Here is a 17,398-nt window from a genome sequence, read left to right on the forward strand (position 1 = left end):
ACCTTCAGCGATTTGTGCACATATACCCCCAGGTCTCTCTGTTCCTGCACTCCCTTTAGAATTGTACCATTTAGTTTACATTGCCTCTCCTCGTTCTTCCTACCAAAATGTATCACTTCTCTGCGTTAAATTTCATCTGCCATGTGTCTGCCCATTCCACCAGCCTGTCCATGTCCTCTTGAAGTCTATCACTATCCTCCTCACTGTTCAATACACCTCCAAGTTTTATGTCATCTGCAAATTTTGAAATTGTGCCCTGTGCACCCAAGTCCAAGTCATTAATATATATCAAGAAAAGCAGTGGTTCTAGTACCGACCCCTGGGGAACACCACTGTACACCTTCCTCCAGTCCGAAAAACAACCGTTCATCACTAATCTCTGTTTCCTGTCACTTAGCCAATTTCGTATCCATGCTGCCGCTGCCACTGCCCCTTTTATTCTGTGGGCTTCAACTTTGCTGACAAGCCTATTATGTGGCACTTTATCAAACGCCTTTTGGAAGTCCATATACACCACATCAACCATATTGCCCTCATCAACCCTCTCTGTTACCTCATCAAAAATCTCAATCTGGTTAGTTAACACGATTTGTCTTTAACAAATCTGTGCTGGCTTTCTTTAATTAATCCACACTTGTCCAAGTGACTGTTAATTTTGTCCCGGATTATCGTTTTTAAAAGTTTCCCCACCACTGAGGTTAAACTGACTGGTCTGTAATTGCTGAGTTTATCCTTACATCCTTTTTTGAACAAGAGTGTAACATTTGCAATTCTCCAGTCCTCTGGCACCACCCCCGTATCTAAGGATGAATGGAAGATTGTGGCCAGTACCTCCGCAATTTCCACCTGTACTTCCCTCAGCAATCTAGGATGCATCCCATCCAGACCTGGTGACTTAACTACTTTAAGTATAGCCAGCCTTTCTAGTACCTCCTCTTTATCAATTTTTAGCCCATCCAGTATCTCAGCTGTCTCCTCTTTTACTGTGACTTTGGCAGCATCTTCTTCCTTGGTAAAGACAGATGGAAAGTACTCATTTAGTACCTCAGCCATGCCTTCTGCCTCCATGCGTAGGTCTCCTTTTTGGTCCCTAATTGGCCCCATCCTTCCTCTTACTACCAGTTTACTATTTATATGCCTCTATAAGACTTTTGGATTCCCTTTTATGTTAGTTGCCAGTCTATTCTCATACTCTCTCTTTGCCCCTCTTATTTCCTTTCTCACTTCCCCTTTGAACTTTCTATATTCAGCCTGGTTCTCACTTGTATTATCAACCTGACATCTGTCATACACCCCCTTTTTCTGCTTCAACTTACTCTCTATCTCTTTCGTCATCCAGGGTACTCTGGTTTTGGTTGCCCTACCTTTCCACCTCCTGGGAATGTACCTAGACTGTACCCAAACCATTTCCTCTTTAAAGGCTACCCATTGTTCACTTACAGTTTTGCCTACCAATCTTTGATTCCAATTTACCCGGGCCTATCCGTTCTCAACCCACTGAAATATATCAGGACATAAAGAGTTAAATGATGAGATCAAGTGGATCCCTTGAAGAGTATAGAGATTGCCGGAGTAGAGTTAAGAGAGAAATCAGGAGGGCAAAAAGGGGACATGAGATTGCTTTGGCAGATAAGGCAAAGGAGAATCCAAAGAGCTTCTACAAATACATAAAGGGCAAAAGAGTAACTAGGGAGAGAGTAGGGCCTCTTAAGGATCAACAAGGTCATCTATGTGCGGAACCACAAGAGATGGGTGAGATCCTGAATGAATATTTCACATCGGTATTTACGGTTGAGAAAGGCATGGATGTTAGGGAACTTGGGGAAATAAATAGTGATGTCTTGAGGAGTGTACATATTACAGAGAGGGAGGTGCTGGAAGTCTTAATGCGCATCAAGGTAGATAAATCTCCGGGACCTGATGAAATGTATCCCAGGACGTTATGGGAGGTTAGGGAGGAAATTGCGGGTCCCCTAGCAGAGATATTTGAATCATCAACAGCTACAGGTGAGGTGCCTGAAGATTGGAGGGTAGCAAATGTTGTGCCTTTGTTTAAGAAGGGCGGCAGGGAAAAGCCTGGGAACTACAGACCGGTGAGCCCGACATCTGTAGTGGGTAAGTTGTTAGAGGGTATTCTGAGAGACAGGGACTGATTAGGAACAGTCAGCATGGTTTTGTGAGTGGAAAATCATGTCTCACGAATTTGATTGAGTTTTTTGAAGGGGTAACCAAGAAGATAGATGAGGGCTGTGCAGTAGACGTGGTCTATATGGACTTTAGCAAAGCCTTTGACAAGGTACCGCATGGTAGGTTGTTACATAAGGTTAAATCTCACGGGATCCAAGGTGAGGTAGCCAATTGGATACAAAATTGGATTGATGACAGAAGACAGAGGGTGGTTGTGGAGGGTTGTTTTTCAAACTGGAGGCCTGTGACCAGCGGTGTGCCTCAGGGATCGGTGCTGGGTTCGCTGTTATTTGTTATTTATATTAATGATTTGGATGAGAATTTAGGAGGCATGGTTAGTAAGTTTGCAGATGACACCAAGATTGGTGGCATTGTGGACAGTGAAGAAGGTTATCTAGGATTGCAACGGGATCTTGATCAATTGGGCCAGTGGGCCGATGAATGGCAGATGGAGTTTAATTTAGATAAATGTGAGGTGATGCATTTTGGTAGATCGAATCGGGCCAGGACCTACTCCGTTAATGGTAGGGCGTTGGGGAGAGTTATAGAACAAAGAGATCTAGGAATACAGGTTCATAGCTCCTTGAAAGTGGAGTCACAGGTGGATAGGGTGGTGAAGAAGGCATTCAGCATGCTTGGTTTCATTGGTCAGAACATTGAATACAGGAGTTGGGATGTCTTGTTGAAGTTGTACAAGACATTGGTAAGGCCACACTTGGAATACTGTGTACAGTTCTGGTCACCCTATTACAGAAAGGATATTATTAAACTAGAAAGAGTGCAGAAAAGATTTACTAGGATGCTACCGGGACTTGATGGTTTGACTTATAGGGAGAGGTTGGATAGACTGAGACTTTTTTCCATGGAGAGTAGGAGGTTTAGGGGTTATTTTATAGAAGTCTATAAAATAATGAGGGGCATAGATAAGGTAGATCGTCAAAATCTTTTCCCAAAGGTAGGGGTGTCTATAACGAGGGGGCATAGATTTAAGGTGAGAGGGGAGAGATACAAAAGGGTCCAGAGGGGCAATTTTTTCACTCAAAGGATGGTGAGTGTCTGGAACGAGCTGCCAGAGGCAGTAGTAGAGGCGGGTACAATTTTGTCTTTTAAAAAGCATTTGGACAGTTACATGGGTAAGATGGGTATCAAGGGATATGGGCCAAGTGCAGGCAATTGGGACTAGCTTAGTGGTATAAACTGGGCGACATGGACATGTTGGGCCGAAGGGCCTGTTTCCATGTTGTAAACTTCTATGATTCTATGATTCTATTCTAGTATAAACTTGGCATGTATTCCCTTCAGTTTAGAAGATTGAGGGGTGATCTAATCGAGGTATTTAAAATGAATGAAGGATTCGATAGGGTAGATAGAGAGTAACTATTTTGTCTGGTTGGGGAATCCAGAACAAGGGGACATAATCTCAAAATTAGAGCTAGGTCATTTAGGAGTGAAATCAGGAAGCATTTTTTCACACAAAGGGTAGTGGAAATCAGGAACTCTCTCCTCCAAAGGCCTGTGAATGCTTGGTAAATTGACATTTTCAAGACTGAGATCAATAATTTTGTTAGGTAAGGGTATCAAGGGATATGGGTCAAAGCCAGGTAAATGAAGTTGAAGTACAGATCTAATTGAATGGCAGAACAGGCTTGAGGGGCTGAATGGCCTACTCCTGTTCCTAAGTTCCTATGAAATAAAGGAATACAAAATGTTTGGTTATCATAAAATCTACTGTAAAATTGATACCTCCATAACCTTGATCCAGAGACTTTCTAACCTGGCTAAAGTGTTTTATTCTCAGGTTATTAGTCAGATAAAAAACTACTTACTTTGCAAAAAGGCTTCCTTAGGTGCACACAACTACACATAGCTGCACTGGGATGGTGCCAGCATGTAGACTAAGTTTAGCCCTATGTGTTTTTTCAATAGTTACTGTCTTTAGCAGCTTTTATTTTAAGAGTGCTATGGCAGAAACACCTATAAAGAACAGTTTGACACTAGTAATGAGATGGTTCTCACCTGTGTTGAGCAAGTAATGTAAAGCTTTAAGGGCCTTGTTATACTGCAGCCACAAACCTGTACAGCGCAATGTGGGACCAACAGGCTCAAGTTACATTGCTAGCTCACAATGTGTCCAGACGCAACAAAATGCAAGCACAGAACACTCCTCAAAGGCTTTCAAACATGTTGGCTAATTTATGTCAGGAAAGTCAACAGTGTAATTGGGTCACTGCTAATATTAGCAAGTTTCACAAATTTCCTGGGTGGTTTGTACAGCAGTTGGTGTCCAACCCAAATAATTATCTCCTAGAGCTGGTTTCACACCTCTTATGATGCAGCCCATAGTCAGACAGCTAACCTGACTGCCAAGTTTTGCTTCTGGTTTTGTTCGAATGTGCATCCAAAACCAATAGTATAACTGGCCTGGAAGAGAAATAGATGCAATATCAGGAATCGTACTCAGTAGAGCAGACATTATTCTGATCCAGTGCTATCAGTCTCAAGCTTTATTGCTGTACCAAGCTTGGAGTTTGACACCAGTAGCCCTGTTCCAGAATAAGCCTGGACAACATGGCTATCATTTATACAACTCGATATTAGTCATCGAATCTTACAGCACAGAAGGAGGCCATTCAGTCCATCATGCTTGTGCCGGCTCTTTGAGAGAGCTGTCCAATTTAGTCCCACAGCCCAGCTTTTCCCCATAACCCTACAAATTAGTCCTCCTCAAGTACATGTCAAATTACCTTTTTGACATTTTCTATGGAATCTGCTTCCGCCACCCTTTCAGGTAGTGCATTGCAGATCCTAACAACTCTCTGTATGAAAAAATTATCCTAATTTCCTCACTAGTTCTTTTGCCAATTATTTTAAATCCATGATCTCTGGTCACTGACCCACTTGTTGGAGGAAACAGCTTATCCCCACTTGCTCTATCAAAATCCCTCATTATTTTGAATAGCTCTATTAGGTCTCCCCTTAACCCTCTCTGCTCGAAGGAAAGCAATCCCAGCTCCTCCAATCTCTCCACATAATTGAAGTCCCTCATCCCTGGTATCATCCTGGTAAACCTCCTCTATACCATCTCCAAGGCCTTGGCATCCTGCCTAAAGTGTGGTACCCAGAATTTTGCACAATATTCCAGCTGAGGCCAAACCAGTGATTTGTAAAGGTTTAGCATAACTTCCTTGTTTTTGTATTCAATTTCCCTATTTACAAAACCAAGTATCCCATACACTTTCTGAATCACCTTATCAACTTGCCCTGTCACCTTCAAAGATTTGTGACTATGCACCCCAAGGTCCCTCTGCTCTTGCACCCCCCTCAAAATAGTACCATTTAGATTATACCACCTCTCCATGTTGTTCCTCCCAAAATGCATCACTTCACACTTATCCGCATTAAATTGCATTTGCCATGTGTCTGCCCATTTCCCCAGTCTGTCTATGTCCTCCTGAAGTCTGCTACTATCCTGCTCATTATTTACTATTATGTCAAATTTTGTATCATCCACAAACTTCAAAATTGTACTCTCTATACCCAAGTCCAGATCATTTATGTGTAACAAGAAAAGCAATGGTCCTGATACTGACCCCTGGGGGACCCCTCTGCATACTTCTCTCCAGTCAGAAAAAAAATCCATTCACCACTACTGTCTGCCTCCTATCCCTTAGACAATTACGTACCCAAGTTACCATCGTCCCTTTAGTCCCATGTGCTTTGATTTTCCAAATAAGTCTGTCATGTGGTACTTTATCAAATGCTTTTTGAAAGTTCATATACATAATATCTCCTACACTGCTCTCATCAACCCTCTCTGATACTTCATCAAAGAACTCAATCAGGTTAGTCAGACACGATTTGCCTTTAATAAATCTGTGCTGGTTGTCCATTATTAACCCATGCTTCTCGAAGTGAGAATTAATTTTATCCTTGACAATGTTCTCTAGTAGTTTTCCAACCACTGATGTTAGACTGACTGGCCTGTAGTTACCAGGTTTATCCTTCTCCCCCTTTTTTGAATGGGATGTAATTCTCCAGTCCCCTGGCACCTTGCCATTTCCCAGGTGGATTGAAAGATTGTGGTCAGAGCTTCTGCTATCTCCACCCTAGCTTCCCTCAGCATCCTAGGATGCATCCCATGTGGACCAGGTGACTTGTTAACTTTGAGTGATGCCAATCTATTTAGCATCTCCTTTTTATCGATTTTTATCCTATCCAATATCTCCACTCCCTCCTCCTCCTCCTCTACTGCAACATTAACTTCATCCTCTTCTTTTATGAAGAGAAATGCAAAGTATTCATTCAGTACCTCGGTCACACCCTCTGCCTCCACAAAAACATTTCCTTCTTTCTCCATAATTGGCCCCAACATTCCTTTAACTATCCTTTTACTTTTTATATGTCTATATAAGATTTTTGGGTTCCCTTTTATGTTACCCTCTTTGCCCTTCTTATATCCTTTTCCAATATTCCCCTGCACTCTCTGTAATCTGCCTGGTTTTCTACTGTATTCTGTACCTGACATTTGTCATAAACCTCCTTTTTCTGTTTTATTTTAACCTCTATTTCCTTTGTCATCCAGGGAGCTCTAGTTTTGGTTGCCCCATCTTTCTCCCTTATGGGAATACGCTTGGTTTGTACCCAAACTATCCCCACCTTGAAGGCCTGCCATTGCTCATTTATTGTTTTCTTGGCCAATCTTTGTTTCCAGTCCACTGGTGCTAGATCCCTTCTCAAATCACTGCTCTCTTCCAGTTGGGTACTTTCAACTTTGATTTTTCTTTGTCCATTTCTATAACTACTTTAAACTGAATTATGTTATGATCACTATTACCCAGATGTTCTCCCACTGAAACACACTCCACTTGCCCTATTTCATTCCCTAGAACTAGATCCAGTACTGCTTCCTTCCTTGTTGGGCTAGAAACATACTGATTAAGAATGTTCTCCTGTACATATTTTAGGAATTCTTCACCCTCCTTGCCCTTTACACTTTTTTTCCCAGTCTATATTAAGGTAATTGAAGTCCCCCACGATTACTGTTCTATTACTTTTACATTTCTCTGAAATTTGCCTACAGATTTGTTCCTCTATCTCCTTCTCATTATTTGGGGCCTATAGTAAACACCCAGCAATGTAACAGCTCCTTTTCTGTTCCTTAACTCTAACCAAATAGATTCAGTCTTTGAATCCTCTTGTATATCTTCCCTCTATAGAACTGTAAAAGTATCCTTGATCAATACTGCCACACACCTCTTTTTTCCTTCCCTATCCCTCCTGAATGCAGTGTAGCCAGGAATGTTTTGTTTCCATTCCTGACCATATTTAAGCCAGGTCTCCGTTATAGCCGTTACATCATTACCCCATGTGGCAACTTGTGCCTACAGCTCATACAACTTTATTTGTAACACTCGTCGCATTAACACACATGCATTCCAACGCTATGCTAGTCCGTTTTGCTTTCTTCCTCCAATTCCTGCTTTTTCTACACTATTCTTTATTCTGTTACTATTTGTCCCTCCTATTTTTATATGCACCTTGTCTCTCCTCTCTGCTGCTACATCCTGGTTCCCCTCCCCCTGCCAAATTAGTTTAAACCCTCTCCCACAACACTAGTTAACCTCCCCGCGAGGTCATTGGTCCCAGCCCTGTTCAGGTGCAGCCCGTCCGGCTTGTACAGGTCCCTCCTGTCCCAGAACTGGCCCCCATGCCCCAGGAATCTGAAGCCCTCCCTCCTGCACCATCTCTCCAGCCACGCATTCACCTGCACTATCTTCCTTTTTCAGTACTCACTAGCACGTGGCACTGGGAGTAATTCAGAGATTACCACCTTTGAGGTCCTGTTCTTTAATCCTTTTCCTAGCTCCTGAAACTCTGCCAGTAGGACCTCAACCCTTTTCCTATCTATGTTACTGGTTCCAACATGGACCATGATTTCTGGCTGTTCCCCTTTCCCTTACCCTGACACTAGGGAGGCAACACACCATTCGAGACTCATGTCTGTGGTTGCAGAAACACCTGTCTATCCCCCTGACTATCGAATCGCCTATAAAAACTGCATTTCTACACTTTCTTGTGCCCCCCTGTGCAGCCAAGCCTCCCACGGTGCTGTGGATTTGCTTCTGACTGCACTCCCCCGAGGTTTCATCACCCTCACTGGTATTCAGCACTAAATACCAATTTATGAATGCCACACTCCCAGGGGATTCCTGCACCGCCTGCCTGTTCCTCCCCATCTGCTTGGTGGCCACCCATGCTCTCTTCTCCTGAACTCCCTGTAGTTGCAGGGTGTCTGCCTCCTGAAACTCTCACCACGTGATCCATTGCTGATCCAAGCAACTTAAGATGAGTGTTTGTATTTTGGGAAGATGATCTAGCAGGACTGCAATGGTTCTCAGTGCATGCAAGTTAGTGTCGCCACATAGACTTCATTATATGCACATTCCAATGTACTTCAGTCGTAGGCTGCAATTGTAGTTTCACGCTGGCGTGCTCCATACATCAATGTGAAAGTGGCAACATGACTGTAGAGTCAGGTCCCAATCTGACGATGGGAAGCACTGAGAATCAAGTAACACGAGAAGCCACCTCACACCACTTAGGCTAGACACGATATGGAGTATAATTCCAGTAGAGTTTTAGTTGCTACTAAACATTAAACATTTATCACTTTAGCACTGTGCTTGTGCACACACGGAGTTCCTCGGGAGTGGAGCTCTGTGCTTGTACACGCAGAGGTCTCGACTGGTGGCCATGGCGTAACATGAGTGTTGCCGGTCGCGATTCAGAGTCTACATCACAACCATATCCGCAGTACAACGCTTACAATAGATTCCAACAGAGAAACAACACTGCTCATAATCAGACGTATACAGAATTGCTTTTTTCTGTATCAATTCTAACTACAATTGCAAGAATTTTGTTAAGCTGGTGCCAATGTGTTTTAGAATATTGTGTGTAAATGGCAAATTGCAAAACAACAGACCAAAAAAAATGCAACAAATAGTTCATCTCTGGACAATTTTCAAGCACACTAATTTCTCTATCACTGTCAGTCTGTCTATCTAGCCATCTATATACGTGTGTGTAAAACGTAATCCAGGCACAGCTGTCAGGAATGTATTTTTTCCCCTTTTCGGGAGCTGTGCCAAGGATTTTTCTGTATCACGTTTGCACTCATATGGGGTTCGGTGACCGCGAACGAAAAACAGGGACACTCGTAGCACGAAGTATCTTCTGGGTGTTTTGAGTTGGCAGCATCGAGACACGGCGATGAACCTCGAGCTTTTATTCCACGTTTTTCTGCCGTGTGCCGCTGATACGAGGGTCTGTTCTGAGAACTTTCTGCAGAGGGCGCAAATGTCACGCGAATACGATCAGTGCATTCTTGGTATTGTCGGGAGGCACAATAATACCGCTTGAATCGTTCGTGCCTTGGTGTGCCTGGGCAAGATGGGGATAGCAATAATAGATAAATAAATGAATTGCTGCTCGCCCGGGACTTGGACATGGCGAGAGATTACCAGAGGGAGCAGCCTGCGTTAAAGATCAGTCAACAGCGCACCAGTGCTGCTGTGCAAAAAAAACTGCCAGCTGGACTCCAACGGGTGAGGCTGGGTTGCCCCAGAGAGGAGCAACGGCACCAATGCCCCCTGTGGGCACCATCTCACAACCTGAGCCCCTCATAGAATCGTACAGCGCAGGAAGAGGCCATTCGGCCCATCGTGCCTGTGCCGGCTCTTTGAACGAGCTATCCAATTAGTCCCACTCCCCCTGCTCTTTCCCCCATTGCCCTGTAAAATTTCTCCCCTTCAAGAAGAAAGCTCATCTCATCCCAGCAGAACTTTTGATAATTCTCTCTTCCCCCCCCCCCCCACACCCCCATCAAACTCCCATGCTGTAATATTTTCCCAACTTTTACTCCCGAAAGCACCGATTAAGCCCGAATTGTTCTTAAGGAAATCGTTCATTACTTTTCATACAATAAATAATATTCTCTGGATTGACGGTGGTTTCCAAGAGCAGCGTTTAGCCACTGTGACTGCTGGTTTATCATTGTCACGGTGAATCTAAAATGAAGCTTAATACCCATAAACCATACAAAGATGAAGGAATCAACAATTGTGTGAGTTGTGAAGGATTTTATAGGACGTGTAGAATTTTTTTTTAAAAAAACGCTCCTTTTATTCGCTCTGTTGTGCCCTTCACTCTAGAGATACCCATAGAGAATCATACAACACAGAAGGAGGCCATTCGTGCCTATGCTGGCTCTTTGAAAGAGCTATCCAATTAGTCCCACTCCCCTGCTCTTGCCCCGTAGCCCTGCAATTTTCTCCCCTTCAAGAAGAAAGCTAAAATCCGAAATTTTTGTGGGTCTCATCTTTGAGGTTAGTGGATCAGGGGATGGAGAGAACCCCATCCCTTCCCTATCACAATTCAGGCAACCTACTCGTCTCTTTCATCCCTGCACTTGCACACTGTGTCAGCCGGGATGCTCTACTTTTGGAATCCGAGCCGTTTTTAAAATAATTCCAGTGAGCAATAAAGCGAGCAAAAACTGTATGAAGTAGCTTGTTTTTTTTTTAAGTCAATGCCGTCAAGGGATACACAATTTACAGCATCCCGGTTGGTACCGAAACTTTTTTTTTCGCAAAGACTTGGGTTGCATTCTAAATGACATGATACGTTTGTCTACGCTTGGAAGGCAACTCTCTTTTACTGTAGGCTGTTATTAACAGTAATACGGTAATAATAGACACCACGGCTCAGGGAGCCATCAGAAAGCAGTGTCAGGCTAGCCTTTCAGAGACTGCACCCCACTAATGCGATACATGTTATTACAGAAGTCCAGCTATACATTTTCAGCTTTAAATCGAGTTAAAAGCTACTTCTAGAAATGGGAGGTGTTATTATGCTTGCTTTTCTTTTTTTAAAAATCTCAAACCAATATTGCAATCAACCGGCATTCGTCTGGTACATCATAAAAAAACCTTTATTTTCGAAAAGTGTATTTTCCTCTAATAAAAGATAGCAGCTATTTCAGCTAAAAAGCTGACACTTTAGAAGTTCTCCATCTGCACCGTATCAGCGGCTCAAAGATACATCCCGTGGGCTGAAATCCCTACAATTATAAAACCAGTACGGAGGAGTTTATCTCCAGCGGTTAGTAACACTTTCCATTCGTGGGTTTGCAGCTCATTATCCTCCTACTGGCTTATAGCTTCCGCCGGAGTTACGACGGCGGAGCAGGAGAAGCCCCGAAAAACCCACTTTTTTCCTCCAAATTTCGCCTGCCAAGTCTGTTACATAAATGAATATGGCCAGAAAATAATTTATCCATCTTCAACGGTGATGATGTTGGTAGGGGTCTTCTGCAGTCAAATGTACAAGGTAACAGCACACAATAATGAATAATATAACTGTGGACAATTGTTGTTTACCAATATTAAGGAAGTAGATTATTCCTAACTGACAGCCCGTTGCAATTCTGCATTGTACATGTCTTCTGGGAATTTCTCAATGGAGAAGAAGCTTATTTTTTGACAAGTTGATTAATGTTGCTGCATGCTTACCAGGACCCCGGTAACGTTACAACTTACTTACAAAAATATCAAGCTAGGATAGAATGAGTTAGAAATGCGTATTCTACCTGAGTTTAAGTCCAAATCCTGACATAGGTAATGAGGCTTCTTTGGTGTCTGATGCTGGGAGAGGTCACAATAACAATGGGTGGAGCACTACAGAAAGTAAAAACGCTCCTCCCTCCCAAATAATGTTACTTCTGATGCCTTATTTGTTACCGAATATGTAAATATTTATGCATTTTATAGCTCAGCAACCCTTTCCACAGGGATAACAGGCAATAGTATTGATGACAATACTATGTTGGGAACTATATTGAATGACTTGAATGCTCTACCGCTCTCATTAATAGACATATTCCCAAATTCCAATTCCTTCCGCCCCAATGGTAACATGCATCACCTCCCTAGTCACTGTGCTTCTCCTACCTGTCACGTTTGATATGAGCACCGTGGTTTTTTTGTCTTTAAGGGTTTTTTTAAAAAAACATATCTTTAGAGGTCTAACAAGATTTTTGGGGATTTCTGGCTTTATGTAAAATAAATGAACCCGTACAGTCCAAGAGACAAGAGACAAATGGAATTTGAAGAGATCCACAAAAAAAAAAGGCTCTTTACAAAAGCTATCGTCAAGTTTAGGAAAACCAACTTGCATTTTCATCCCCGGATATGCCTAGCATCCTAGCAAAAAGAGTCAACATCTCATCAAGTCTATTGCTTGAGGGATATTCCAATTTGTTAAACACCTAACCACAAATAGGTCAGGCTCTTCAAAACAGAATATAAACACAGACACAATGTGACTTTATATAGTTGTTATTGTAATGACACATATAAATTATTTTTATATATATAGTAATTATAATAGCAATTATTTGATGCGTGTAATTACTATATAATTGGTACCTCAAGGGTTTTTTGGCAGACAGTTCCAGTGGACTGAGGTAAAATAAGGGCGACTGCCTACCTTTTCTGGGCGTGCGCTTGCCCACGGTGAGATTGCACGTGTGGGTGGTGTGGAGGCGGGCGGAGAGGCAGCCCTCGGTGTCTGCATTGAGAGGTAGAACCATATCAAGCCCGTCCACGCCAGTCATCACATCCTGCTGACAGTTGCACTTGGCGTCCATCACCCCGCAGGAGCCGGCCTCCGACTCTCCCTTGCCTTTTCCTCCTCCTCCCCCGACACCTCCAACTTGCCCCTCGGCTCTCAGGCAGCTCTCCAACCAGCCGCATAGCACCTGGCAGCCGAACTCGCTGGGGCTCACCTTGTTCAACACCAGAAACTCGAGAGCCGGCCGGCCACTCTGCCCTTTCCCGTGAACGGGTCCGACCCTTCCGTCCGACTGAACCAGGCGGCGCAACTGGACGAAATTCTTGTCAAACTCCAAAAACACAAACATACTCCTCGCCTGGCACAAGTGAACGACGGATTTGGTGCTTCTCAGTAGGTCCCGTATCTTCTCAGGGGAGTAGTGGTCGAACTGATACGCCCATAGGGAGAAGTTGGAGCAGCCGTGGTCCCTTTTAGAAAATTTCAGGTAGATTGTGTATTTGGTCGGGTCCGGGTTTTCCAAGGTCCACGTGCAATTGGTGGAGTTTTGGGGAAATAATTCGTTGAGCGAATACGATCCGTAAATGACTCCCTTCACGAACGTGGAGCAAAGGTCCTCGGCAACGTTAAATCCAACCATAACCAGGAGATGGGTTGCAAACATATAAGTCATCAGGTCACCAAAGGCCCTCATCCTATGTCATTTGACCTGGGGAAAGGAAGGAGATCAAAATGCAAGTAACAACTTAGGAAGGAGACAACAACAAGACAGTCGGTGATTACCGATTCTGAGTGATTATTACGCCATTAAAAAGAGTTGGGATATCATTGATATGATGGCCTGAATTTTAAGCTAAGGTTTATGTTTGATGGCTGACAAAACAACGCCGCCACGCGGATATTATCCCAATATCTGTGCTGGGTTTTATACATATATGTACACAATACACTCTAGAGAGAGCGAGCGAGAGAGAGACACACACACACAGAGGGGGAGTCATAGCAAATAATTATCTATCACAACATCTTTTACAGACTAGTTTTGTTTCAAAATATCGAAGGTAGCAGCGGCAATCCGTCATTAAATATGCCACATACGGAACCGAACACATGAATAAATTAGAATGAAAACTTGGCAAGTTAAGTTCACTTATATTACAAGAAAATATTGCGTAAAATACAGTAATCAGCCCACACCGATCAATAACCACATTTTAATGAAGTGCTCCTTTCAACTGTAATCATTGTATAGATTGTGTTTAAAGCGCTGCCGAGTGGATGATTAACATTAATTTTAAGGCTGGAGATCGGGTTGTCGAATGTAGTCTCCAGGCAGACGGGTATATCTGTACAAATCCCGCTCTCTTGTTTCGCGACCCTGCTTGTCACTGCCATTGAAAAGGTAGTTCTGCTAAAAACTTTTTTTTTAAATTTGCAAACAAAAAAATCATTTCTAAAATCATTTCTAAACAAATATCCGATTGTACAGCCTGGAACAATCGGATATTTGTTGTCCGACTTTCTTTTGGAGTTACTTACTGAACCGAGCTCCTAAAATGCAGTTAAACAAGAACAGCATGTAGTCATCGGCGTACTGTTTTAAGAAAAAGGCATTCCCGAATCCAAAATTCAGTAAAAACAAAAAGGTGGCTCCGTTGCAACCTTGAGCTCGATTCCGCCAGATGATCCCGTTTCTGATTTATGTATTTTATAATTGGTTTTTTAAATTACATTTTCAAAAAAATCCTAGTCAGGTACTTTATAATGTGAGGTTTTAAAATATTATGCATTCGTGTTTTTTTTGCCGCGTCTAGTATGTAAAGAATTCCCAGCACGTCCGCATTATTTTCAAGATATTATTGAGTTGGCTATTTCTGAGATAAACGTGGAATGTGCTAAAATTCCAAACGGAGATCAAAGATATAAGTACCCCTAATGTACAAATAGGTTGAACACATAGAAATTACACAGACTAGTCGGCATTATGAACTACATAAGTTAGCATAAAGATGTATCTAGTTAAGAGCCCTTACACACGGTCTATCTTTCACAGTCCATCTCCCTGCATCTCTTCCCTCATATAATTCTTCCTTTAAAGTTAACCCTACGTCTTTTGGTTCTGCGATGTACAGAAGCACTTTGCAATCAGTGAGAATGAACTTTATTTTCTTTCTTAATAAGTCTTTACATTCCAATTCACGTCATCCAGTGGGACCCATAATGTGTAAACAATGCGCATCTTCTTGAATATTAAATGAGATTGGGAGACCCTGGGCATTCTACCTGAACTGATGACTGAATTGAAGACATGATAACATGTTCCAAGATTAGTAAAAAAAAAGACAACATTTGGCTAGGAATAGCGTGCAAATCTATTTGCATTGCGAAATTTTAAAAAAATTAAAACCCCGCAAGATTGTCGTAGAGACGCGTTGTTACCCCATTATGTTCTTCGTTATTCACCTAAATTAACAGCTCATACATGAGTCCTTATCAAACCTGACAGTGTCGATTGAATCTCCACAATTTGAATGCAACCTTAACTTAAGCAAGACCAAGCAGCCGGGTTGCTGGAACGTAGCACGATTTAATGGTGGTGTAGTTTTAAAGCTTACAGCTAAGACTTCAATTAAAACACCCTTCAAAATTTTATAAATCTGCAGATGTTGCTGCAAATCCCCACGATCTAGCTGGTCTGTCCTTGTTCATTTTAGCTCTAAATTGACTGACAAAAGTTCCACTGCGTCTGATTAAAATGACACTTTTAAAAGGGGGATTGCATGTAAGAACACCAGTGTCATGCGCCCCTGGCTCCGTGTAATTGGAGACCTTGTTAAATGCAGCTTTGGAAGAACCGTTGTTTAGCGCCCAAAACCCAAGCAGCGCTGATGCAGAGCCATTCCCTCCCCTCTTGTGGAGGCGTTTAAGTCACTGTGAGACGCCAGTGAGCGGGGAATGTCACAGCAGCTTCGCATCTACATCCACATCCTCTCCCTTATCCAGCTGAGCCGGATCACAGGCTGCGAACCGGGCGCCTGAAGCCCACACAATCAACCCTGATTTTTGTTTTTTTTTCTTACTTTTCAACAGCAGTAACCGCATTCAACTAACAGCAGGTCGTTTTCATGAATATAAGTATTGCAAACGCGGCAAGGAAACGAGCACGCATTACCTAACTATTGGAAACATATGACTCAAGTCGGTGGACAGGTCAGGTTTATATGTTTGTCTGGAGAGATATTTGAAGAAAAGGGAAAAAAAACACAAGACGCCAGTGAAAGGGATTTCCAGTATATATGCACAAGTTTATATCTTAAAAGCAATAGTGGTGTCTTTCTTTATTAAACATAGTCGGCGCCATAACACCACTCTGCACAAGTTCGGCTGGATGCTGAGGGGCTCAGCCTGGCTGACTTCCATCTCAACTTCCTTGACAAACACGTTTCTCGTCTAACATTTCCCACCCCGCGATCCCGCTCAAAACAACTCACTTGTTTAAGTCTGTGAGGGTTGTTTGTCTCTAAATGTTTAATATCATTTTGATATATTTATATAAAAAAAACAGAAACAGTTACCGAGTACACACGGATAGCCCGTCTAATTTCCAAAGATAAGAAAATTGTTTCCTTCCCCTTCACTGCAGCTTTTAAATAAATATATATATATATTTACTAACCAATCGTGAGCTCTGTCTCCAAAGATCTAGAAACAATAAACAACTTGCCCTTACCTTACAATCCGAAAGCTGTGCCTATTTCTTTACGATACTAGCACACATGCCCAATGTGGAGTGGGAAGCTTTTCCATTCCTCGGATTTAACTCTTCCCATTTTACCCTTAAATACAATCAACAATTAGAACCGATTCTCCAGAAAACCATTAAACTCCAGAATACATGTTTGGTTTTGCATTGGGTTTGTTTCCCCCTCTCTCTCTCCCCTGTAAGCAGAACCGTCAAAACCGATGGAGTAGGAGAAATTCAAATTCTATATTGAGAAACAGAGTATATATAATTTTTTTAAAAACCCACAAAAAAAAAGGAAAAGGGGAGGGAAAAGAGAGGAGGCTGTTGAGATTCTTGCTTGCTGCGGAAATAGATTCAGATCACTGGCGGACTCTCCCGAGATGACATGGAGGAAAAAAAATCCTTGGCGGATGATGATGGTGGGGAGGGAGGGGGGGGGGAGAAAGATGTTAAGAGTGGCTGAGATTGGTACAGTACAGAGAGAGAGAGAGGAGCTCTGCTTTCAGGATGCGGCTGCGTTTGCACGTCACATTCGGTCGGATCAGACACGTATTAACGTTTGCGAGCGTGTCTCTGAAGGGATTTTACACCAGCATCGGATCCTGCAGAAAGCGGGGAGATGCTGAGGGAGGGGAGGGGGGGGGGGATAAAGAAGGGAGAAAATAAAAGTTCCTGTCTATTTTATTTTGATTCCCCACCAGCCTGGGGTATTGATTTTATTTGGAACTCAACAAGACGCGCTGGAGGACTCAGGTTAAGTGATGAGAATCCAAGCGGAGACACAACACAATGTTGCTTGGTGCAGTGGTAATTCTCTTATGCCCGGTTGGGTCC

General features: G+C 42.7%; 1 protein-coding gene across 1 annotated transcript; it reads right to left on the bottom strand.

Annotated features, from left to right (window-relative positions):
* Positions 1-8,858: 8,858 nt before the first annotated feature.
* LOC137321563 (adhesion G protein-coupled receptor B3-like) lies at positions 8,859-16,683 on the bottom strand. The gene is made up of 4 exons (XM_067983960.1): positions 16,550-16,683; positions 12,736-13,528; positions 9,356-9,531; positions 8,859-8,978 (listed from the first exon to the last, which is right to left on the bottom strand). Exons 2-4 carry the CDS (start codon positions 13,511-13,513, stop codon positions 8,859-8,861), a joined length of 1,074 nt encoding a protein of 357 aa, XP_067840061.1. The 5' UTR covers positions 13,514-13,528; positions 16,550-16,683.
* Between the last annotated feature and the right edge of the window lie 715 nt (positions 16,684-17,398).

This window comes from Heptranchias perlo, chromosome 5 (assembly GCF_035084215.1).
Source record: "Heptranchias perlo isolate sHepPer1 chromosome 5, sHepPer1.hap1, whole genome shotgun sequence".
In the NCBI taxonomy this organism is placed as follows: domain Eukaryota; kingdom Metazoa; phylum Chordata; class Chondrichthyes; order Hexanchiformes; family Hexanchidae; genus Heptranchias; species Heptranchias perlo.

Coding starts and splice junctions, on each gene's coding strand:
- LOC137321563 (XM_067983960.1), bottom strand. CDS start 13,513: ATGAGGGCCTTTGGTGACCTGATGACTTATATGTTTGCAACCCATCTC. Junction 9,532..12,735: donor CAAGCGCACGCCCAGAAAAG/GTAGGCAGTCGC, acceptor CGCCCTCTGCAG/AAAGTTCTCAGAACAGACCC. Junction 8,979..9,355: donor AACCCCATATGAGTGCAAAC/GTGATACAGAAA, acceptor GTTGTGATGTAG/ACTCTGAATCGCGACCGGCA.